Raw genomic sequence first — 26,538 nt, forward strand, 5'->3', positions numbered from 1 at the left:
TTCCTTGTCCCTCAGTTGTAAAAAAGTAATTCTCCCAACCGTTCTTCAAGGGGTATACATTCATTTAGGTACTCACCACCTATTGTTTACAATCTTTCCTCCCCCTTTTAACTAGGCGGGAAGTAGGCCTGCCGTCCTGGAGGGTTTGTAGAAACACTGTTACCAGTAAGTCTAACCGTCTTGTTTTCTCCTCTTACCTTCCAGGACAGCAACCCATGAGAGGATAATCAAGTAACCGCAGGCCTACCTTAGGATGGGACCACCACCTGTATTACCTTTCGGCCGAAGGCTAGGTCTTGCTGAGACAGCACCTCCACTCGGTAGAGCTTCAGGAAGGTGTCTTGGCTGGACCAGGTGGCTGCACTGCAAATCTGTTCCCAGGATGCTCCGGCTTTCTCAGCCCAGGAGGTTGCCAGTGCTCTGGTTGAGTATGCTTTCAGCTTTGCTGGTGCAGGAAACCCTAAAATCTCATTAGACACAGTAATCTCTTCAATAAAGGGTTTCTAGAAAATGCCTCTAGAACCCTAGTCAGGTCCCAAGGTGGAAACCTAGCTCTTGTGACGGGGGTAGCTCTATCCCTGGCCATCGTAAATCTTAACTTAAGGTTCTTTCGCTAGTCTTGCGTCTAATAAAAACCTGAGAGCTGCTATTTGTACCTGTAGAGTGTTAACCCTTCCTCTCCCTATCTTGTAGGAAATCTAAGATTACGGGGACAGAGGTGGAAAAAAATCTGCTTCTGCCTGCGCCAAGTACAAAATGTTTTCTAAACTTAGGGTATATTCCCTCATTACTGCTTTCCTGCTCAGGAGGAGTGGGTCACTCTGAGCAGCCTTTTATTCTAAGGATATGGTGCTCATTAACCAGGCTGTCAACTGGAAGAACTCAGGCCTGGAGTGCAATACTGGACCCCACGAGAGTGGGTCTGGGAGGTTCAGAAGTTACCGAGGACCCCTCCTTCAGGGTCACAAACCACGTCCTCCTTGGCCACCATGGAGCAATTAGGAGGCAGAAGTCCGGGGAACGACTGAGTTTCTGTAAGATTCGAGGGATTCGAGTTAGAGGGGGAAAGGCATAAGCTAACTCGTACTGCCATATTTGGGCCAGAGCATCTAGGCCTTCCATCCCTCTTTCCCTTGAGAGGGAGAAGAATCTTCTTACCTTCTTGTTCTTGATGCTGGCAAATAGATCTCTCTCTGGGCAGCCGAATTTCCGGACTAGTGTGTGAAACGCCTTCGGATTCAGCTCCCGCTCCCCCTGTCCTAATGGTTGGCCACTGAGGAAATACGCTTCCCAGTTGCTCTCCCCTTTTATGTGAATAGCCGACAAAGAGACCACCCTTCCTTCAGCCCAGCCTAAGATCTCCTGGGCGAGCTCTAGGAGGGGTCTAGACCTGGTACCTCCTTGGTGGGTCAGGTAAGCCGTACCGTTGTCGGAGCAGACCTGAATCTCCATGCCTGAAATGGGAACTCTCGAAGGCCTTTAGAGCTTCACCCACTGCTCTGAGTTCTATGAAATTGGAAGAAGCCTGGGCTACTTTCTTGTCCCAGGTGCCCTGGGCTTTGGCTTTCTCTAGATGAGCCCCCCTCCCCCATCCCCAGGTGCTTGCATCTGTGGTGACTTTCAGAGGGCTTCACTGACCCCAAAGGTCAATTCTCTAAGTTGCTTGGTACTGACCACCATTTCAGGGAAGTTTTTACCTGAGGGGTGAGGATTACACTTTTGTCCAGGGACTCTACCTTTTTGTCCAAGGAAGAAAGGGGGAAGAATTGAAGGTATCTTGAGTGTCGTTGCGCCCAAACCACTGCTTGGATGCTGGCTGACATGAGCCCCAGGACTCTCAGGATCTCTCTCCCCTGGAGCACGAGGGGGTCCATATCAGCCTTCTTACCGATGAGACTACTTTCTCCACCTTTTTCCTTGGAAGGAAACGTTTTTGTACCCACGAGTCTATCCGGTAACCTAAATAGGTCCAAACCTGAGCTGGCTCCAGGGATGACTTTTCCATGCTGACCAACCAGCCTAGCGTCTGCAGGACTGCTAACACCTTCTGGGTGTCTGAGCTCACCTGAATTGCCGAAAGACCAAAGATCAGTATATCGTCAAGGTAAGGAATTAAAGCTATTCTCTGGAGATGAAGATAGGCCATCGCCTCTGCCAGGATCTTTGTGAAAATCTTTGGACTAGCTGCTAGACCAAAGGGGAGTGACCCTGAACTGCCAATGAGAGACCCCATTCTGGGTTTCCACCGCAAATCTCAGGAAAGCCTGGTGTTCCGGAATAAATCGGAACATGCAAGTAGTCATCCCTGAGATCCAGAGTAGTCAAACACATTTTTTAACAGGTTTTTGCATACTGAATAAATATCCACCATGGAAAACCTTTTGTACTCTAGGAACTTTAGGTTTCTGCGGTTTATAATGAGGCGGAATTCCCTGAGGGTTTGGATACCACAAACATATGGGAGTAAGAGCCTTGGTAAAAAATAATTTTCTGGCACCGGCAGTACCAATTGCTGTTCTGCCAGTTCCTGGATCCCATTTAACAGTGCTCTCTTTTTTAACCACTTTACCACCGGAGGATTTTGCTGTCTTACGTCTGGGCCACTTTTTGCGATTCGGTACTGTGTGACTTTAACTGACAATTGCGCGGTCAAGCAACGCCATACCCAAACAAAATTTACGTCCTTTTTTTCCCACAAATAGAGCTTTCTTTTGGTGGTATTTGATCACCTGTGCAATTTTTACTTTTTGCGCTATAAACAAAAAAAGGGCAACAATTTTGAAAAAAATAATATTTTTCACATGATATTTCTCCAAAAAAAAAATGTAAAAATCAAAATTTTATCATTTTAGGCCAATTTGTTTTCTGCTACATTTTTTTTTTTACCAAAAATATCGCAATAAGCGTATTTTGATTGGTTTGCGCAAAAGTTATTGCGTTTACTAAGGGAAAGATTTGTCGTTTTTGGTGTTTTTTTTTTTTAACGAGTAATGGCGGTGATCTGCAATTTTTTTTGCGGGACTGCGACATTACGGCGGACAGATCGGACCCTTGACTGACATTTTTGGGGTTACCAGTGACATTACTACAGTAATCAGTGCTATAAATATGCACTGTTACTGTAAAAATGACACTGGCAGGGAAGGGGTTAATTTTATTGGAGAGGGAGGGGTTAATGTATGCCTGGTGCTTACTGACGTGTGGGGGGAGGTGACTATGTGACACAGGGACAGATCGCAGGTTCAGCTATGCTGAACCCTACAATCTGGCCCTGCCTGTCACTTAGGAGATCCGCCCGCTTTGTTTACACAGGCGGGCGGATCTCCAGACTCGATTCCCCGACGATCGGGGAAGAGCAGCAGCGATCGCCGCTGCTCCTCCTCCCCTGGCCCGACTCCCGCTGTGACTGAATACAGCAGGAGCGAGCCTCCGGCGCCGCCGATAAGGGGGAGTGTCTGGCGACGTAGGTCTACGTCGTCAGACCTACAAGAGCCACTTTGCCGCAGTAGAGCTCTAGTGAGCAGCGGCAAAGTGGTAAATATGTCCTTGGGAGGACGTGTTAAGGTAATTTCTTGTGGGGTTTGGATGCGAATACTAGACGGCAGCCTTCTTGAATGAGTTGAGAAATGTATGGACTGAGATTTTCTCTCACTGGGAAATGAAATGAGACAGTCTGCCCCCCACTTTGACTCTGGCGTCACTTTGTATATTTAATGCTTGAACCTGCAGAGGGGAAGAGCAAACTACTTCTTTACCTACCTCTTTCAAAACTCCACTTATAAGGTTATTTTTTGGTTCTTTGTTGACTTTGCTCTGGGGCCACAAAACAATTTCCTATACCTTTCCCTCTTGGGTTTGATAGGAAAGGTCTTCCCTTTCTCAGAGGATTTGGACAAAACTTTATCCAGGCTTGGGCCAAACAGCAAGGACCCTTCAAAAAAAGACCACACAGCTTCACCTTTGAAATAAAATCGCCTTCCCAAGCTAACCTAAATGGACCCCTTAGCTGAATTAATAAGAGCGCCGGTTTTAGCTGAGGCTTTAACAAACTCTACTACAGCATCAGCCAGGCAGGCAACAGCTTTTCCTATAACTGAAAGGGAATCTAGCACTTCCTCAGACTTTCTTCCCTGTGAAAGGTGCTTAGTAAGTCTTTCTATCTAGAAGTCTGCATTCCTGGCAACGCAGGTTGCAGTCAGCGCTGGGGCCACAGTGGATGAATTGGCACCCCATGCTTTCTTTAGCAGGGACTCTGACTTACGGTCCAGGAAATCTTTGATACTCCCTGTATCCTCAAAGGAGAAGTCAGATCTTTTAGTCACCTGTGAGAGGGGGCATCCATTTTAGGACCCTTTAGGAATTTCACCACCTCCTCCCCAAAGGGGAATCTCCTTTTCAACGCTTTTGGTGTGACCAAACTCCTTTCAGGAACATCCCATTCTTGAAGAATTAAATCCTTCAAAGATTGGTGTACAGGAAATACTTTGGATTGGTTTTTAACCAACCCCCTATACATCCTATCTTGCACTGAACTCTCCTTGGGAGCTTCCGGGATCTCTTCAGTGGCAGATAGCTTGAAGGAGTCCCTCTAGGTCTTCCAGACCAAACAGATGTCTGTTTAACTTGGTCTCCTCTGCCTCACTATCTAGATCCAGATCAACCTCAACCCCAGAGCTGGGCTGAGATTTTGCCTGACATTCTGCCTCTCCTATGCTCTTAGCTTGAGCAGGGGGGGGGGGGGGGAGTCTGAGAACCAGGCAGAAAGGCACTCTGCCCTGTCTTGGAACTTAAACTCTCCCTCTTTAGCCGTTAGCCCTTTTGGGTCTGCTACATGGGGTGAAGCTACAGAGGTGCAAAATGACTGGATAGTGGCTAGCATTTACTCCTGAACAGACTTAAGGAAATCCTTCATTAACCCTGAGGCCTCCTTACCAGCAAACTTGCTAATTCACCTACAACAAAAAAGGCTTAGTGTGGGATTTGGACAATCTTCCCACAATTACCAGACTTTTTAGAGGAGCTAGTGCTATTGGATATAGAGGGTGGTTTGTCAGAGGCCTCCTGGGTTCCACTTGGGGATTCTGCAAGAGAAGAGAAAAACAAGTAAAACATCACTTCCTACCCCCTTTTAAACTTGGCCACAGGCCCCCCCAGAGGGAGAGAGCATGGGGACTACTAGGGACTAAAGCCTGACACTGGTATTACCCCCCAAAAGAAGGAAAAAACACTTACCGGCCCCCAATTTTCTCTTGCCTGCAGCTTCCTGTGCCGTCTTTCCATCCTCCTCTTTCATGAGGTGGATCCAGATGGGCTTCATGCTCTTAGCAGACTTCTGGCTATTGGTAGCTGAAGAACCTGTCACTTTCCCATTGCCATGCGAGTCTGGCGTCTCCTCCGCGCTTAACTCCCTTTTTCGGGTCGCGCTGGGCATGCTCCACCTCTTCCGTGTTCAAACCAGAAGTTCCGGTTTCAGAACGGGGCTTGGAGCGCACTGAATCCCTCCCCTCATATTATGCGGCTGGCCCTTCACAGCATGGCGTGCACTGTATGCAGGGGAGGACAGGAGGAGACCCGAGCTGCTGAGTGGAGCACCAAAGCAGAGGGACCACCACACTGCGTCCGAACCGCCTGTGCCACATCAAGAGACCTGTGAGAAGCTCGAGACATGCAGGTAAAGTGCGGCCCTCACTGGCGTTCCTAAACCTGCCTCACAGGGGTACCATCCGACTCTTACGTCTTCTGGCGAGAGGAAAAAAAAAAAACAAACACACACACACACTTTTCACTGTGGTAGAAACACAATCAATACTGAGGGACAAGGGGAAGGGTGGGGCCCTTTAACAGCAGTGAACTAATTGTGTTTCCTGTAGGGTGGAGCCTCTCATCTCATGTGTTTTCGTCCTGGAAGGCGAGGAGAAAAACTGGATTTTTGACTTACCGTAAAATCCTTTTCTCTTAAGCTCATTGACAGACGCAGAATCCATATCTTGATATCCATAGGGTTATACTGCCCCCCTACAGGAGTAGGACACTAGGCATTAAAAAAGTTCTGGCCACACCTATGGGCAGTCCCAGGGGGTATACCCCCTCTCTCCCTGCTATAGTATGTCAGTTATGTAACAAAGCAGTGTCAGAGACTCATACCAACCCAACTCAAAATAGAGGGGCGGGTACTGCGTCTGTCAATGAGCTTAAGAGAAAAGGATTTTACGGCAAGTCAAAAATCCAGTTTTCTCTGTCGCTCATTGACAGACGAAGAATCCATATCTTGATAGCCATAGGGACGTCCCAAAGCAGTGCCATAAATGAGGGGTGGGATAACAGAAAAAAAATCCAATCCAGAAGGCCAAAATAGAGCCAACCAGAAGAACAGAGGACTCATCGAAACAAGAAGATGAGATCCACCTGAAAAAAACAGAACCCCCGAGGTAGACCAAAGGTCCCCTCAAACAGCAGCCTGCAAAACCTTGCGGCCAAAAGAGGCATCCGCCAATGCCAGCACATCAACCTTATAAAATTTAGTAAAGGTATGAACCGACGACCAGGTAGCCGCCTTGCAAACCTGAAGCACCGACGCCTGATGGCGGAAGGCCCAGGAAGCACTAAGAGCCCGAGTAGAGTGCGCCTTAACACGGAACGGAGGAACCTGACCCTTAATAGAATAAGCCTGCACCACCGTCTGTCTGATCCATCTGGAGATCGTTGCGGCAGACGCAGGCAACCCCTTTCTAGGGCCATCCGTGATCACAAAAAGTGAATCAGCCTTACGAAAAGAGTCAGTAGTAGCCAAGTACAACCTGATCGCCCGAACCACATCCAAGGAGTGTAACGCAAACTCCTGAGGATGACTGGGCTTAGGACACAGGGAAGGTAACAATATCCTCATTCAAGTGAAAGTCGGAAACCACCTTAGGAAGGACGGATTCGGACGAAGAACCACCTTATCCTTATGAACCACCAGATATGGGGAACGACAGGACAACGCAGCCAGTTCCGACACCCTGCGTGCAGAAGTGATAGCCACCAAAAAGGCCACCTCCTGGGATAAGGTAAGCAAGGGAATCTCCCAAATATTTTCAAAGGGAGGTTTCTGGAGAACCGACAACACCAAAGATCCCAGGGCGGCAAGGGCGCGCACACCGGAGGAACCAGGTGCCGCACCCCCTGGATGAAATTCCGCACCAAAGAATGAGTAGCCAGTGGCCTCTGGAAGAAGTCCGCCAATGCTGAAACCTGACCCTTGATAGTGTTCAAGGCCAGCTTCTGCTCAACCCCCCGTTGCAGGAAGGCCAATATCCGAGCCACCGAGTAAGAACGTGGAGGAACCCCGAGGGACTCACACCACGCGATAAGACTTCCATGTGCGATGATAGATCTTTCTGGAAGTCGCTTTCCTCGCTTTAATCAGAGTAGGAATAACTGAAGCAGACAAACCCCTATCCTTCAGCACCTGGCTCTCAACAGCCAAGCCGTCAAAGCCAGCGATCGTAAAGCAGGATGGAAGATCGATCCCTGAGACAGCAGATCCTTCCTGAGAGGAAGTTGCGAAGGAGCGTCCGCGACCAGCCTGACCAAGTCGGCGTACCAGGCCCGACGAGGCCAGTCTGGAGCCACAAGGATGACTGGAATTCCCTCCGCCTCTATCCTGCGAAGAAGTTTTGGCAGCAACTTGAGAGGAGGAAAGGCATACAGCAGCTGATACTGCCCCCACGGAGCAACCAGTGCGTCTGCGGCGTCCGCCAGAGGATCGCAGGAGTGGGCTACAAACCTCTGCACCTTCCTGTTGAGCCAAGATGCCAACAGATCCACGTCCGGGGTGCCCCAACGAAGGCACAACTGGTGAAACACCTATAGAATTTGACTGATCGCAGCAGTAACTTGTGAAAGGTTTTTACCTTAATGCAGAGTTTAGAACCACTTCAAGCTAGATTTGGTACAAATTACAAAGGGTAAGGGACTCCCTCTACCCAATGTGACAGAGCTGCAAGCCTGAGCATCCAATCACCAAACACTCCGCAAGGGGAAGGAAAGTAACATGCTCCCCCATATGCCAACATTGTGCATATTGCTCTTACCAGTTGCTAAACAAGGTTGTGAAGGGAAGGTATGTACCACAGATAGATTTGCCAATAAAGTGAACCCTTTGCTTTGACCTGCATTGGCAAACTTCACAGTCTGCTTTAAAAAGACATTATCTTTTGAGATCCACCTGAAAAAAACAGAACCCCCCGAGGTAGACCAAAGGTCCCCTCAAACAGCAGCCTGCAAAACCTTGCGGCCAAAAGAGGCATCCGCCAATGCCAGCACATCAACCTTATAAAATTTAGTAAAGGTATGAACCGACGACCAGGTAGCCGCCTTGCAAACCTGAAGCACCGACGCCTGATGGCGGAAGGCCCAGGAAGCACTAAGAGCCTGAGTAGAGTGCGCCTTAACACGGAACGGAGGAACCTGACCCTTAATAGAATAAGCCTGCACCACCGTCTGTCTGATCCATCTGGAGATCGTTGCGGCAGACGCAGGCAACCCCTTTCTAGGGCCATCCGTGATCACAAAAAGTGAATCAGCCTTACGAAAAGAGTCAGTAGTAGCCAAGTACAACCTGATCGCCCGAACCACATCCAAGGAGTGTAACGCAAACTCCTGAGGATGACTGGGCTTAGGACACAGGGAAGGTAACAATATCCTCATTCAAGTGAAAGTCGGAAACCACCTTAGGAAGGACGGATTCGGACGAAGAACCACCTTATCCTTATGAACCACCAGATATGGGGAACAAACCTCTGCACCTTCCTGTTGAGCCAAGATGCCAACAGATCCACGTCCGGGGTGCCCCAACGAAGGCACAACTGGTGAAACACCTATAGAATTTGACTGATCGCAGCAGTAACTTGTGAAAGGTTTTTACCTTAATGCAGAGTTTAGAACCACTTCAAGCTAGATTTGGTACAAATTACAAAGGGTAAGGGACTCCCTCTACCCAATGTGACAGAGCTGCAAGCCTGAGCATCCAATCACCAAACACTCCGCAAGGGGAAGGAAAGTAACATGCTCCCCCATATGCCAACATTGTGCATATTGCTCTTACCAGTTGCTAAACAAGGTTGTGAAGGGAAGGTATGTACCACAGATAGATTTGCCAATAAAGTGAACCCTTTGCTTTGACCTGCATTGGCAAACTTCACAGTCTGCTTTAAAAAGACATTATCATGAAGATTTATAGAGGCTTCTATTACTGAACTCTTTCGTGAATACTAGTTCCCTGGCTGGCATTCTGATATTTTGATCTAATGCTGTACAAGTTGCTGACTCGAACAAGTAGGCGACACCTTTCTGAGACCCATTAACAGCAGTCATGTTCTAGGACTTTGGTTGAAAAATACTTGTCAGACAGCCAGGCATCTAGTATTTTTAGAAGGTGGTAGTCCCTATCTATTTGCAGGTCCTAGGCTACAAAAATTGCTACATGCAGAATATAGAAAGACCTTGTTTGAGCTATCTGCAATTTACACTGAAACCACTGATTTCCAAAATGGTTAAAATATATATTTTAGAATATTTCATATGCAGAGCCCACTTCACAATAACCCTAATGGTCAGTCCATTCGAAAATTACATTTTATTTTGAGTAAATGTCTAAATAGGTTGCATCACCCAGTGCTTGTGATCTAAGTGCCCAGGTCCAAACACTTGTGGCCATTCTCCTTGAAATGTTAAATGACAGCTGAAGATTCACTATTCTGGTATCAATGAAGAGGGCACAGCATGTTACCAATGAGGTCCCAGGAGATACAAGCCAACCGAATGTGTCCAATAATAAAAATCAGTTCTGGAGAAATTTACCTGTTATCAGTTGCAGTATATGATGACAGTATAGTACTATCTCTGTCCAAATCCATCAAAATGTAAATATTAATGCACAAAGAGAGACGCAAGTTAAAATAGAGTTTAACAGATGTAAACTATTTATTGAATATTTGCCACCAAATATTGTTAAATACATAATCTTGCAGCTTTTCGGTTTCAAGTTAAAATGTCAGAAACAGAACACCAATATTTACAATTCTTATAAGGAATGTTATATAATGACACATTAAGGCGTAAATTTTTTTGGCTTATAATTCTGAAAAGAATGATAATAGCAAAAAAGTGATGCAAAATCTTCATTGTAAGATTATGATAAGCTACAATAAATCTTACAAAAATATGGTGTAAGATGGCAACAATCCCATTTAACATCCTGCATTTATGTCCCTCTTACGGAACTGATAATTTACACAGTCAAAACTTAATTTACATAATAAAAGTAGCTCTGTCCACCACTGAAAATTACAGCTCTCAGTCATTTACACATTTCAGGCCACAGTTTTAAAGGTCTGGAGTATCAAGTTGGTTTGATGAATTAAGCGGTTGGCACTTATAAATACATTTAATGCCCTAAAAAAAAAAAAAAAAAAAAAAAGTGTAATTAGTGAAACCAAAATAAATGGCAAAACATTAATTTGTTACAAACACATTCCAAATATAAAGATGCCATACAAGTTTGTCTACTTTAACTTTTTAGATACACAAGTTTCTTGTTTAAGACCTTCTAAACCTAAAATTGCAGCACAGTACAGGCCATACAAGAGCTCTTATCCTTGTAAAAACGCCTGTCATTGCAAGGACACATAGAAAACAATGGTGTTCTGTGTGTGCCATTCATACAGCCAGGAGCTGCGCTGCAGCATGCTGTGATAAAATGCAGTGCGTTGCTGTAAAGCACTATGAAAGGAGCTGTGTGATGCGATTAATCCCTCACCACACTGCCCCCTACTGCAGCTTCCAAAGAGGTAAAGCGCTCCGGTAGACTGTCTGTTCTATTGTAAATTCAGCCTTTATCTTTTCGCTGCCACCAATGCATGTCATATTTTGGGGGCAGCAACTGGGTTTTTTTTTTTTTTAACACACACTCCTGGCTGCTACAGCAGCTGGAAGTGCTTGTAATCCAGACAAGTCAATTGTTTAGTGGAAGTTGGTGGTGGTTTTAAAATTAACATTTTGGTTACTATAGTTTCTCAGACGCATACAATTTTAAGGCCGGTCATGCTTGATATCCATTTACTCAGTGCAACTTATTATTTTTATATTTTACCAGTCCCTGTTCCTCACGGTCACTTAATTTGCCTCTTATAGGATTCTTTCTGATGGCTCCACCCCCCACAAATAGATCTCTGCCACTTGATGGCCACTACTGTGATCAGCATACCTTAGCTACTTGTTGCCAAGGACATCATCAATGGAGTAGGGGACATCTAGACAAAGAACTATGTATGTGGAGACCGAGCTATCAGCAGACCAGGGCTGATCACAGGAACCCCGTTTTGAGCAATGCCTGCTCAAATATTGTGCAATAGAATAGCATTTTTTTTTGTGTGCAGGATTCTTTTAGTCACAGATCAGCCTAAGTGAATGAGAGTGGCATTGTCCTTTCAGTCTTGCTTTGCTTACAGGAGGTTATGTCCTTCACCTTTATATGGGTGTAAAACAAAGATCTTTGAAATGATTTCTCCTTTAACTTCCACTCTGTCTCTTCCCTTGTTTCCCTATTAAAGGTTTCCTGTAACCAGCACTACCCTACCTCTGCAAACCCTGTTCTGTCCCTCAATGTCCTCTCCTCTGCTCAGTTCCTTGGCAACTAAGAGCTGAAAGTATGCTATTGGCTTAGTCAGAGACCTTAAGTGACAGAGCTGATCATAGGAAACATAAGAGCAATGTACACTATAGTATGTGGCATAGGGCAGGCTTCCTATTTTGAGAGATTGCTACCATGAGCTACATAAATGACACCTGCAGATCCCACCTCTGCAGCTCCACAAAGCTAAACTTAAAATGATGATGTCAAACAAGGTAAGATAATGATGTTTGCTGCAAAACAGCAAATACATAGCAGTGGCTGCTATGGAGTGGTAAAGGGGTGTTTTTGGAGGAGAAGAGCCTGGGGATCAGCATTAAATATGCCTGTGCTTTTTACCTTAAGAATAAATACTTTCACAAGGTACTTACTTTCCATCTTTAAAATAGGTTTTCAGAGTATCGCTAAAACTTTTAGAGTACTTTACAAATTCTTTCTTTTGGTGCTCAAGCGCCTGCAGACAGAAAAGGTTATGTTAATAAGAGGACAATAACAAACATTAGTAAGGGGGAACATTTTATAATTGAATACATGCTTTACTATAGATGTAAACCCTAACTGAGCAGTATATGGTTTCCTAAAGCACTGTGTTAAACTATTGTGTATTAAAGGGCCACTTACCTACCCACTAGGTATTTTCAAATGAAAGATGCAAATTTAAACACACTAAATTAGATAACTTGAAATCATATTAACACGTTAAAGCTTTCATTTTTATAGGTTGGGTTTACACCTACTTTAAAAAGTGAACTAATCTTTCCTAATGGACATTGGTACATTATAGTAAACATGCACTCTTAATTGTGCTGTCTAGAAGCAGAAAAAGGATGCCCAATATTGCCTTTATTAGCCAGTTATTCTATATTTACAACTTGAATTTAGTTTTTCTTATCCAGTGAAGAACAGCCCAGCAGAATATACTTACCTTGCTTTTACATTCCTGCTGGTAGCAAAGGACAGCTCTGTTTAAGCTTTGCATTACTAAAGACATGGCTTACCTAGAGCCATTGACTCTCTGTGTGACACCAGTGACTGGCACAATGCCGTTTCATGGAGTGAATTACACATTCCCCCATGCCCAGAAGTACCAGGTATTTATTTTGAGACTTGGTACTGAACGAAGTGGCAGGGAAGGAACAGAAAGAAGAGCATATACTGGGGAGCAATAAGGGATTAAAGCAAGTCCGTTACTTTGCCCTAAATGGGCAAAACACAGATTTGCTTTAAGATTTTTAAATTTTGCCATCTGCATTACTAGAATATTGCACGCTGGAGAAGACATCTTGCATAATATATAAAACTTACAGGGGAGTACTTAACACATGGGTGTCCAACCTTTTGGCCTCTCTGGGCCACATTGAGTGTAGAGAAATTTTCTCAGGCCGCATATAAAACATATACTATAGTTAAGGCATGTAATAAAATGGCGCCACGCCCCCCGAACTAATTTAACACAACTAGAGGATGATCAAATTAAATGGAATCAGTATACAGAGGTTTACTTCTTCTGAGAGACAAAGGAACACTCTAACCACTTCAGTAATTTGAAGTGGTCATGGTGGTAGGAGTCAGAAACGCTGCACATGCTCGCCTCCCCTCAGCCTCTGTCTACCGTTAGTTGGAAGCTGCTGTGGCCGTTCACCCCCGACCTGACTTACTTCCTTCCTAGCAAAAACAATTGTTAGGGGGCAGTGGGCCGCATTACCTGCGGTTCTGGGCCGCAGGTTGGACATGCCTGACTTAACACATCTAACTCTCACTTTGGTTTGGTTTTTTTAGCCTCCCCCCAACCCTAGTTTCACGGGGTGATCTGGCCAGTTACATACCCCCATCTTGTATTAGAATGCCTCCTCTCTGGCTGAATAAGCACAAGGGCACCTTTGGACAGCAGCATTGTCAGACAGGGGGGGAGGGGGAGTGTTGGATGGACTAGCAGATTTAGATACACCAACGCTGCCCATACATGGGTCAGTTTTTTTTTAATCAGTCACCCGACAAAAAAACAAAAACAAACAAAAAAGCCAAAAAAAAACACCTGACCAGATTTTCCCTAAGCTGAAACAATCAAATGTTTGCTTTCGGGTTTAATACCGCTTATTTTTTTTCTTTTTCTTTTATTCAATTAAAAAACACACACACACTTACCCTACGATTCTGGTACTGGTACTTTTTGAAGACATTGTTGACTGTGTCAAGAAGTTCCTTTATTGCACTAGCAATATCTCTGTTTTAATAAAAGTAAAATTGTAGTGTTAATAGCCTAGTAACAGCATTAGTTGAATGGCTTTACAGTTATATAGAGATCAAAGTTACTGTACACGCATATGAAATATGGTGCCATTCCTATCTGTTTGGTGGCTTTTTCAATAACATCATATTATTATTTACGTCATCTCTGAATAGCTACCAAAATCATATGATCTGCTTGTGATTTAACGATGACCACCTACCTTAACACTGACAAGTTTCCATTACCTGGCTCTGAAAGAACTCCATTCAATAAAGTGAATGCTGTTCTGCAAGCAGGGCTTGCACTAGCACTGCTAGGACAGACCCAAAGTCACAGAAATTGAAAAAATTAGTTCCCCAAAACATACAAAGTTACACCCAAGAATAGTTGATATGTTACCCAAGTTTAGATGTTCCCAAATGTTATACAAAAAGTTACTGCACAATTGGTGTGCTTATATCAGGATAGAATTTGACAGTTAATCAAATGTCTGTTAAGTTACCCTTATATGGCATGTACATTGTATTTAAACAAAATGGGGCTACGCATACCAAACGCACAAAAAGCAGGGGCGAATTACCTAACGTTTTTAGGATTTCAATAAATATAGAGTAATGATGGCATGTGTTTTTCAGTACTTTTAAGATGGGGACCCATAATTTCAAATTTAAATATTAAAAGAAAATTGGGCGATTAAAGGTGAATTTCAATTATTCCCAATCAGAGGTTGTGAAACAGGGTTGTGGGGGGGGGGGGGGGGGAAATGAGGCACTTGTCCCCAATAACATGGGTACATTGTGTCCTTTCGGGGGGCGCTCAAATGCTGCATGCTCGGATAGGGGTCTGGTAAGCATTTTGGGCAGGACGTGATTTCATTTTTTTTTTTTGACCGGCTGACATAACTGACCATAACTGGTCAATAACCTCACCTGGGATCTCCCTGATTCTTTCTTTACAAACAAAAGCAGGCCAGAGAGGAAATCATTTCACATTTTTTTTTTTAAAATGTCACTTTTGCTTTAGTACAGCCTACAGGAGTGCCACTACATGGGCAGGTCTAAGGCATCCCAAGGCACATTTATAGGAATTGTGCATTTATATTGCTTCACTTTAAGCTTGCTCCCCACAAAAGTACTTCTCAAATTATTTTTTTTTTGCATTGGTACCCGTTTCCTGTGGCAGTGTCCAGCTCCCAAGGGCGTGGAACAAACCCTTTGCTTACTAGCCTTGAACATTTCCAGATTTTTCAGATTCAACTCCCTTTGGCTTCTATTGGGTTTACATTATTGTATTTTATGATGAGCTTTCTGAACAGCTCACAAAAAGGATAAAAAATTTGTATTGAAGTCTCATTTGTAAAAATAAGTAAAATGAAAAGCAACAATGAAATCCTAATAACTGAACACAGAAGTCCAAGGGGGTGAATACTTCCGTAAAAGCAAGGTATATAAATTCTGGGAGATTTTCCAGAGAAACCACTCTAGTCACATCTAGCCATTTCCAGAACAGAGGGAAAAAAGATGAAAGCCAACACCAAAATGGTTACTACAACAAAGGGTCTGCTTTAGCTGTACATAAGGAACACAACCATTTAGCTGGCAAGAGGTGGCAGCAGCTAAAAATACTATTACTGGTTTAACAAATGGTAAAAATATGATGTAAAGTGGTCAGAAGATAACTCTGTCACAAAGGGGATTATCCAGGGTATAGGTCATCTGATGAGCCACTTCATCAGTAGCAAGGAAAGAAGGTCAATTCTGTTCATTCAGATCGGTACTTGCACTTTTTTCTTTTTTACTAAAAAATCTAAAGAAAATCTGTAAATCACATCAGTTTTTAGTAGATTTGGAGAGCAGGCACTCACTTGATTGTCTGAAGGAACCTCACTCTGTCATTGATTTCATCAGGTATTTTGCCAAGGATCTGCTTAAGCGCTCGTGCTTTCTCATTTAGTTCCTGGAACTCTGGCTCAGGTCTTTCAATCATATATTCTGAAAGCAGAAAATGTGTGTGAAGCCCGTGACACAGAATGGACCAGAAACATTCAACCCACTACAATCCAAACATAAAGGATGAAAAACTAAATTTTTAACATCTCAATGCAGTGGACAGAATTCTGCTGTCCATAAACATAAAACCCCAAAAAATATTTAAAATATACCTTCCACATCAGCAGCTGCCATACGCAGGAGAGATTCTGTAAAATTAACGTTTACACTCTTCTTTTCAAGAATTTTTGTAATGATATCTTGCGTGAGCCCTGGGTTCTCTTTTTCTGCCTATGTGGGAACAAAAAATAAAAATAAAAGCCAGCACAGCAATATTCTTATGCAACTATAGAACTAAAAATCCAATAAGTTCAGGGTGGAAAAATACACTTTTCTGTAGCATTTCCTGTATAGCGTGTTTTACAATGGTACTGCAAATACCTCAGGTATGAAACAGGTGAGCAGAATTGGGAGAAGGTACAATTCATTTTTGGCTCCTGCACTGTGTTTACATCAGGTGAGTAAGGACGTCATGAGTGACAGGACAGCACTTACTCTGTGCACAGAGGGCTGCTGGAGTTCTGTTCAGTCTCCTCTTGAAGCAGCAGATCACGGCTATAGCTTAATACTGCTGGCTATTAGAAGCAAACTGTTGCTGCAGAGCTGTATAGGAGGATTGCATTAGGTCATCACAAAATAAAAAAAAAAAAAAAAAAAAAAAAACATAATAGCAAGTGCACAAGAGTCTGTAGGTTACAGTCTTCGATGTAAAGTCTATGGGTTGATGAACAAGGTGGCTGCCATCCCCAAACAGAGCTAGATGGAACTCTGTAAAGTAAACAAACCGGGAAGGGGGATAAGAGAGCAGCGCCACCTCAGTGTAGATTAAAAAAAAAGGATAATTTATTGCGCACAGACAATATAGAACTCACATGACATATGTATAAAGCCAGCATAGTAGAAATTCATCTGCTCTACTGTAGGATGTAGGTGGGAAGAAGGGGGGAGAGCAGCCTCTGGTCTCAGCTGTGTTGGTGGTATTCAGCACTTCCTGGTATCTTGGAGTTCTCCTTGCAATGTCCCACATCAAATCCGGCAGTGGCAGGCAGGTGTTCGCGTTCTGAGCATGCGTGCTCTTTCCTCAGGCATTGCTCACTTGCCCATCAACACCCAGTCCTCATGCAAAATTTCCTAGCTTTTTCATTTGAAGTTCTAACAGAGTGGATTCCCCATTGGCTTCCAAAGACCAACATCAGGAACAGGACTGATGAAACGGAAATATTTTGGACTACCACTTCTGATTTTCTGCAGAGCAGCTGTGGAGCTGCGATTCCAGTGTTGCAGGCATACTTTTCTTTTGCCACATCGGTTTCCCGAACTGTTCCAAAAAAGTAGATAAAAGGCAACAAAGATGAGAGTGTGTGCTCTATGGCACTAGACATCAAAAGAAAAGGATGATCAAAGTGGCCCAACTCTCCCAGGTCACCTCCTTTATCTGGAAAAAAAAAAGTGCCATCCATAGCAACCACATTTCTGAAAACTGCACTGTAAACTGTGAAAGGGTGAATCTTGTTGTCAGGACAAATTAGGTGTTTGTTTAAAGAATTGGATGGAGCCGCCTGCGTACTAGTAGAACAAATTCCCTAAATAGGCCAACTTCATGGAACAGCCATGCCTAAGCACCTTTGTAATCAGTAATGAGTCATTTACATTGAGTGGCACACCTATGCTCAGTGCTGGGTAAATTGGGCCATTAGTGTTTATTATTTTCTTGATGTAACCTCAGCAGGGAGAAGTACAGGAGGTCGCTTTTCTGAAAACGCAGCAGTATCTGTTACCTATCGCTGGTTAAATAATTAGCTACAAATTAAACAAAACCCCTGCAATTCTATAGAAGGCTATGCAAGATATGTGGAGAAGGGTCAGTAACTAACATATTAATAAGAGAATGATTCATTACATCTGCCAGCTTTAGAAGAACTCAATCTGCCACATCTAAAACGCAGTGTAGGTCACCTTGGCAAACAAACAGAGGTGGATATGCCCCATGGGTCGCATGGGAAAGCTTTAATTACATTTGCATTTCATCTGCCTGATTAATGATCTCACATGGGAAGATGAGAAAGGTTTGAGGCCTGACGTCTGCTTCATTACAAATCTCAGCACACGTATGAGTAGTGGGTATAAAGAAAAACTTGTGTTACAACAATCAGAAGAATTTTAAATACAGGAATGGCCAGACAGTATTCCAGTTACTGAGGTTTAGTGCGGATATTACATTATAGTGAAATATATACACTCACAAGCCAGTTTTTTTTTTTACATAGTTTGTGAGGTTGAAAAAAAAAAAAAAAAAAGACATCAGTCCATCCAGTTCAACCTATGATGTGTGTGTGTTTGCTGTTAACCGTACATTGTATACCCCTGTATGTTGTGGTCTTTAAGGTGCCCATCTAATAGTTTTTTGAAACTATCGGTGCTCCCTGCTGATACCACTGCTTGCGGAAGAGAATTCCACATCCTTACTGCTCTGACAGTGAAGAACCCCTTACGTATTTTAAGGTTAAACCGCCTTTCCTCTAGTTTTAGTGAGTGGCCACGTGTCTTATTGTATTCCCTTTCTCTGAAAAGTTTGTTCCTTATGCTAGGGTCGCCAGTACAATATTTGTACATTGATCTAATATCCCCCCTCAATCGTCTTTTCTCCAGAGAGAATAAGTTCAGTGCTTGTAGTCTTTCCTCATAGCTGATGTCCTCCATTCCCCTAATTATTTTTGTTGCCCTTCTCTGGACTTTCTCCAGTTCCAGCACATCCTTCCTGAGGACCGGTGCCCAGAACTGGACAGCATACTCCAGATGTGGCAGTACCAGTTTATTAGGTACACCTTGCTATCAGATTGGATCTCCTTTTGCCTTCAGAACTGCACTCATTCTTTATGGCATAGATTCAAAAAGGTGTTGGAAACATTCCATAGAGATTTTGACACATATTGACATTAGCGATCGACCGATATTTTTTTTATTACCGATATGCGATGACTAAAATATCGGTATCGGCCAATATTTAGGTACATTAAAATTTTTTTTTTTACAGGTACTCTTGAAGAGGAATCGGAGGGTCTAAAAGTTCCCCAAACCCCTTCTCTGCAATTAAAAGCATTCAAAAACGCTAAGTTTGGCTGTTTTTAATGCTGGAACGTTCCCCTCCCGCTCCTTGTAATGACAGCCAAGCGGCTTCTCAGCCGCATCGGTTGTCATTACAAGAGACAGCCGACCATCGGCTATGGACGCCGGTACCGGGTGATGACTATAGCTGCAGGCATCACTCCAGTACAAGCACTTTTTCCCGAAATATTGGTCACCTTGGTGGCTGATTCCGATATCTATCTATCTCTATCTCTCTCTCTATCCATCCATCTATCCCTCTATAATTATATATATATATCATTATTAAAGAGAGAGGTCTAATTGATCCCCTCTTTATGTTGATCATTTTACATATTTGCAGTATGATCATGAGTCTCAATTCTCATAATTTTTTATCTCCCTAGACGCCCTTCAGGGACCACTTTGGGATCCTCGTGGGAATTAATAGTGGGGGATGACCACATTTTTCATGGAGTGATACTACATATATTCACCATTATATTATACCTTGTCCATGTTGGCTCTCTCTCTTTTTTCTCCCCGGGCTTTGGCAAATATGTATACAAATTTCTTTTACATCAGTTGCAGCAATCCGTTAGTTGGATGCGCGACATTTGTGTGTTTTTAAACAGTGGCTTCATACATTATGTTGAGCAGCATGAGTGGTACGTATAAACTATTTCGTACATATTGAGGCCCCTTTTCTTGGTACAATTTATATATAGCAGATGCCTTGTACACCCAATGCATTATTGTTAACTGTGTGTGTGTGTAATATATATTTTATTTACATTGTTTTTCGTACTCATAGCTTGAGATGCATTTCCATGGACCTATGAAAAAGGCCAAGTCCGAAACGCATCAGATCATCACATGAAACTCTTGCGCTTCTCATCTCTCCTCACAAGTGATGTAATATTATAGCCACATGTATCTCACTTGTTATTGCTCTTGATTTTATCCTCTTTTTTTCATTATGTTATTTTGAATACTTTGAATAAATTTATACTTGTTTATTACTAGAGTTTACTTTGTGATGGGTTATTGCCCTTAAAAGTCCCACATCCAAGGGGAACCCCATTTCTAGTTTTATATTGGGGAAAGTGCAGATCGGCCCTCGATATATCGGCTTTGCCGATAACCGGTCGATCTCTAATTGACATGATAGCATCATGAAGTTGCTGCAGATCCAGGATGCAAATCTCTCATTCCACCACATCCCAGAGGTGCTCTGTTGGATTGAAAGCTGGTGACTGTGGAGGCTATTCGAGTACAGTGAACTCATTGTTGTGTTCAAAAACCAGTTTGAGATGATTTGAGCTGTGTGACATGTTCATTATCCTGCTGGAAGTAGCCATCAGAATATGAATACACTGTAGTCATAAAGGGATGGACATGGTCAGCAACAATACTCAGGTAGGTTGAGACGTATAAACAATGCTCAATTGGTACTAAGGGGCCCAAAGTGTGCCAGGAAATTATCACAAACAAAAATGGGATAAAAAGCGCTCCCCCAGACCCAAGACAACACTTAGCTTGAAGATTTGAAGTAAAAAATCAGTGTATTGGAAGTATCGGAACAAAAAGGTCCAACGTATGAATTAAGAACGCTGGCCATCATATAAATTGGCATGGATAAAAGTGCAGTACCTTAATGGGGGTCATGCCGATGTGGACTCTTTGATGTGGCATCCCTCTGGTCGAGTTCCACTCTACCCTTGCCAGGCAAAGTTCCATTCTACCCCCCGGCGGGGGTGATATCTCCTGCATAACAGTGCAATCGGCATTGGCTCCCACTAAGGTACTGCACTTTTATCCATGCCAATTAATATGATGGCCAGCGTTCCTAATTCATAAGTTTGACCTTTTCATTGTGATATTTCCAATAAACTGATTTTTTTACTTCAAATCTTCAAGCCAAGTGTTGTCTTGGGTCTGAGGGAGCACTTTTTATCCCAGTTTCGTTGTTTGTGTCGCTTATCTCATTGGGACTGAATATGGGACAGCTGCACCCCTGACGAGATTCATGGTTATTTTTATTTATCACCATTCTCCCTGTTTTAATCATTTCTGGTCTCTAGACGTGTCAGCTTTCTGTTCCAGGTTTTTTCTGTGTGGTTTTTCCAGGAAATTATCACCCACACCATTACACCACCAGCCTGAACCGTTGAAACAAGGCAGGATGGATCCATCCTTTCATGCTGTTTATGCCAAATTCTGACCCTACCATCTGAATGTTGCGAGACTCAGACCATGCAATCTTTTTTTTTTTTTTTTTTTAATCTTCTATTGTCCAATTTTGGTGAGCATGTGCGAATTGTAGCCTCAGTTTCCTGTTCTTAGATGACAGGAGTGGCACCCGGTGTGGACTTCTGCTGCTGTAGCCCATCTGCTTTAAGATTTGACGTTTTGTGCATTCAGAGATGGTATTCTGCATATCTTGGTTGTATCAAGTGGTTAGTGTTGCCTTTCCATCATCTTGAACCAGTCTGCACATTCTCCTCTGACATCAACAAGGCATTTTTGTCCACACAAAGATCTTGCATGTGCCCAGTCTTTGGTAAAGCCCCTCCTTCATATGTGAAAGCAGCAGAAAGTGGTTTAAAAAAACTGAATTTTTGTAAAATCTTACCTGTAAAAATTCCTTTCTCTAAGTCCTCCACTGTTGGGTATTGACTTCCCATCCGCAGGAGTAGCTAGGCATATAGACTTAGTCAAAAGACAAAAGGCATTAGCATATACACACCCATGGGGGCTGTCCCATCTGGTCAATACCCCCCTGCATCACCACTTCCAACTTAGTTTGGTAGCATAGCAGTAGGTAATAAGAACCCCAAAAGAGGGGCGGGGGCGGCGACTGTCGGAGGACTCAGAGAAAGGAATTTTACAGGTAAGATTTTACAAAAATTCAGTTTTCCCTTACGTCCTCCGACAGTCGCCGCCTCCTCCAAGTCATCACTGTTGGGATGTCCCAAAGCAGTATAGACATGAGGGGTGGGAGACGCAACCGTAGAAAAGGCAACGCAGTACCCACATCAGAGAAAGGAATCTTACATGCACTGTTAGAGAACCAACTGGGCAACAGAAAAAACAATGCTCAACAGGAGCAACAGCCCAGGAAAGCAAATGCCAACAGCCAGGGACCCAGAAAAAAAAAAAAAAACACACAAGGGTCCATCATGGCACTGCCGCACTGAGAACATTGCGGCCAAAGGAAGCATCAGCCGATGCCCGAACGTCTACTTTGTAACAGGGAAGGGTGGAACCCGTTCCTTCAAGGTGTAAGCCTGTTCAATGGTCTGTCTGATCCATTTGGCAATAGTGGCAGCAGAAGCCGCCATGCCCTTCCGAGGTCCCTCAGGAAGGACAAAGAGGGAATCCGTCTTCCGAAAGGACTCCGTAGACGACAGGTAAATCCTGATCGCCCTGACAACATCCAAGGAATGCAGAGCAACCTCCTTAGGATGCTTAGGCTTCGTACAAAGCGAAGGCAGGACAATGTCCTCATTAATGTGGAACTCAGAGACCACCTTAGGAAGAAAGGAGGGATGCGGACGCAAAACCACCTTATCCCGGTGAATCACCAAGTACGGAGAACGGCAAGATAACGCTGCCAGTTCAGACACCTTGCGAGCCGAAGTGATCGCCACCAAAAAGGCAACCTTCTTAGACAGCAGAGACAACGATATTTCCCGAATGTTTTCAAAGGGAGCACGGACAGAACCAAGTTCAAGTCCCATGGAGGTAAAGGCTCCTTCCTGGGAGGAGCCAAATGTCGCACACCTTGAATGAAGGTGCGAACCAGAGAGTGAGACGCCACAGGGCTTTGATAAAGAATAGCCAGTGCGGACACCTGGCCTTTGATCGTGGCCACCCCAGACTGGAGGAAGGCCAACACTCTGGACACCGAGTACGAGCGGGGGGGGAGAACCCCCTGGACTCACCAGGCGAAATAAGCCTTCCAGGTACGGTAATAGATTTTTCCGGAGGAGGTCTTTCTAGCCTTGACAAGGGTAGGGATGACCTCAGAAGAGAGACCCCCGTCCTTCAGGACTTGGGTTTCAACAGCCAGGCCGTTAAAGCCAGCGACTGTAAAGCAGGATGGAAGATAGGACCCTGAGACAGGAGATCTTCCCGCAGAGGCAGACGCCACAGAGGCGCCACTGCCAGGTGAACAACGTCGGCGTACCAGGACCGGCGTGGCCAGTCCGGAGCCACCAGAATCACCAGGTGCGGTTCCGAGACCAATCTGCGGAGGAACCGGGCTAGTAACTGAATCGGAGGAAAGGCATACATCAGACGATACTGATGCCAAGGGGCTACCAACGCATCCGAGGCATCCGCCAACAGATCGCGCGTTCTTGCCACAAACCTTTCCATTTTGCCAGGATGCGAACAGATCCACGTCCGGGGATCCCCACCTCGCACACAGCATTTGAAAGACCTCCGGGTGTAGGGACCATTCCCCCTGGTCCAGGGTCTGGCGGCTCAGATAGTCGGCCTGCCAATTCTCTAAACCCGGAATGTGAACTGCCGGGACATGAGCCTCGGCCCAAGACAGAATGTCGGTCACCTCCCGGGCCGCCCGAGCACTCCTGGTGCCCCCTTGGTGGTTGATGTAGGCCACCGCGGTAGCATTGTCCGTCTGTACCCGGACAGGACGGCACCGAAGATGGCCCGACCACTGGAAGAGACAAGAGTTTTATCGTTCGCAATGCCAGCACATTAATCGGGAGGGAGGACTCTTCCTCCGACCAAGTGCTCTGGGCAGACAGGTTGGCCAGAACTCCACCCCAGCCCGACAGGCGGGCATCCGTGGTAATCACCGTCCACACCAACGGATGGACGGAAGGACTTGCCTTCCGCCACCGACGGGGACTGGAGCCACCATAGAAGAGCCAATCTGGTCTGACGACTCAAGGAGACACACAGATCCAGGGACTGAGGCAGTCTGTCCCACCTGGCCAGGATCTCCGCTTGGAGAGCCCGCGTGTGGAACTGAGCAAAGGGTATCGCCTCGAAGGCCGATACCATCAACCCCAGGCCCCGCATACAGGTCCTGAGTGACGAGGACGGGCTGTCCCTGAGGGACCTGATCTCGTCCCGCAAAGTCCGGAGCTTGTCCTCCGGCAAAAACACCTTGGCCTGAGCAGAGTCCAGAATCATTCCCAGGTAGGGAAGACGAAGCGATGGAGACAACGTCGATTTCTGAACGTTGATGGTCCATCCGAACTCCTGGAGCGTCTGCACCATGGTGGAAGATCGCGCACTAGGTCCTGGCTGGCACGTGATCTCAGAAGTAGATCGTCCAGGTAACCCAAGACCGCAATGCCCTGAGCCCTCAGTAGGCCCAGAACCGGCGCCAACACTTTGGTAAACACCCTTGGTGCCGAAGCGAGACCGAAAGGTAACGCCACAAACTGGTAGTGGTCCTCTGCGATAGCAAACCGAAGGTACCGCTGATGACCCTCGAAAATGGGGATGTGCAGGTACGCATCCTTCAGATCTATCGAGGCCAGGAATTCCCCTGGACTCAGGGAGGCCACCACCGAACGGAGACACTCCATACGGAACTTCCGAACACGCACAAAGCGGTTCAGCGCTTTTAGGTCCAGAATAGGACGCACTTTGCCCTCCTTTCTGGGCACAGTGAACAGATTGGAATAAAACCCCCGAAACCTGTCCCGATGAGGCACCGGGACAATCACTCCCTGAGCAAGCAGGTCCTGCACTGTTTGATGCAAGTCCTGCAGACGCCCGGAAGCAGATGAAGATTGGAGGGAAAGAATCTGTCCGCCGGCCGGGAAAGGAATTTGATCTTGTATCCTGACCGAACGATTTCCAGAACCCACCTGTCCGATATCCGGAGCAACCAAGGTTGGAGGAAACCGCGCAAACGTCCCCCCACCCCTGAAACGGGTGAGGGCGCCCCTTCAGGCAGAGGCGGATTGACCCGCCGCACCAGCATTGCCGGACTTCTGCTTACCCGCCCAGGGCTTCTTCTGACTGCCCTGGGCCTTGCCCTTGGATTGGTTCCAAAAGGCACGAAAGGACCCCTGATTGGATCTAGGCGCAGAACCCAGCTTGCCCCGAAAGGACTTGTTCTTCGGGTTCTGGCGCAGCATAATGCTCTTGCCCCCCGTGACGCCTTTCACCAGGGTATCCAACGCCTCGCCAAAAAGCGAGAACCAGCATAGGGAAAATCAGCAACTGTTTTCAGTGAGGACTGGTCAGCCGACCAGCTCTTCAGCCATATCAGCCGCCGGTTAAGCACCGCGACAATAGAGAGGCGAGCCACTAAGGGGGCCTCATTCAAGGCTGCATCACACAAATACATGACTCCTTGGTGGATCTGATCCACCATATCCAGCCGGGCAGGCGGACCACCATCAGACACGAGATTGCACCTAAGCATCTTAGTCCAATCAGCCACCAGAACAGACGCGAAAAGGGGGTTTGAGCAACAAACCCGCCACCGTATAGGAATGGCGAGCTAGAGACTCCAACCGCCGATCCGTGGGATCCCGAAAAACCGGGGTATCCTCAGTAGGAACCAAGGTAGCCTTGTTTAACACAGCCACAGTGTGATCTACCTGTGGAGGCACACACCATCGTGATTCCGTAGCCGGCGCAAAAGGATAAAGCAATTTGAACCGACTAGGTACCAGGAATGGACGTTTTAACTTGCGCCACATTTCATTAACAGTGTAATGAAATTCAGCTGGGCAGGGGAAAACCTGCGCAGACTTGCGGGTCCTGTGCGTCCCAAATGAGGACACAATGCCCGGAGGACAGGGCTCATCCTCTAAATGCAAGGTTTCCTTTAACAGAAACAATTAACTCATCCATGGTCGCCCGTTCTTCAGGTGACCCTGGGGAGGAGGTATCAACCCCCTCCATTTCAGCCTCCCCCTCGGACCCCGGGGGGTCCAGGGATGAGCGGGACCCTGAAAAGGGCACGCTCACAGCAGCAGCCATATCCCCATCTGAATCAGAAGAGAGACAATCTGGGCCTCTTTTTTGCAGCACGTTCAGACATCAGCATTTCCATATTAAACACCAAAGTCGCCACTACAGCAGCTAAATCGGGTCGCAGCGGGGCCACAGGAGAACTGGGGACCCCCACTAAAGCTGGGGGGAACTTGCTTTCCTGAGAATCCATTGCTCCAAAAGTTCACAGGAAAAAAAAAAAAAAAAACGTGCAATAAATGTGTACTGCCCCTTTTAAATCGATGCGGAATGCGCAGCCCACCGCTACAGCTACAGTAACAAAGACCCCAAAAGGAGAGAGAAAACTGAGCCAGAAGCGATAATACAGAGGAATATTGAGAGCGATAACCTGCAGAGCCCGCAGAGTGTTGCCACCGATGTCCTGCTGCATATGGAAAGGAAGTACTGCTGAAGTAGGCTGAACTTAAAGACTTTCAGTCTTAGGGACAATGGCTGCCCCATAGGATTGCATTGGAGGCTTCAAGAAAATAGCTGCCGAACATGCGGCC

General features: G+C 45.4%; 1 protein-coding gene across 1 annotated transcript in view; it reads right to left on the minus strand.

Annotated features, from left to right (window-relative positions):
* Positions 1-9,936: 9,936 nt before the first annotated feature.
* Positions 9,937-26,538, minus strand: part of PDCD10 (programmed cell death 10) — a 73,605-nt gene continuing 57,003 nt past the window's right edge. Inside the window, exons 4-8 of the mRNA XM_082251292.1 lie at positions 16,066-16,183; positions 15,769-15,895; positions 13,820-13,898; positions 12,046-12,128; positions 9,937-10,437 (exon numbers count right to left, since the gene is read on the minus strand). Of these exons, the coding sequence (XP_082107418.1) occupies positions 10,356-10,437; positions 12,046-12,128; positions 13,820-13,898; positions 15,769-15,895; positions 16,066-16,183 (489 nt within the window). The 3' untranslated portion in view covers positions 9,937-10,355. The remainder of the gene's footprint in view (positions 10,438-12,045; positions 12,129-13,819; positions 13,899-15,768; positions 15,896-16,065; positions 16,184-26,538) is intronic.

This window comes from Pelophylax lessonae (genome assembly GCF_965119305.1).
Source record: "Pelophylax lessonae genome assembly, chromosome: 3".
Classification (NCBI taxonomy): Eukaryota; Metazoa; Chordata; class Amphibia; order Anura; family Ranidae; genus Pelophylax; species Pelophylax lessonae.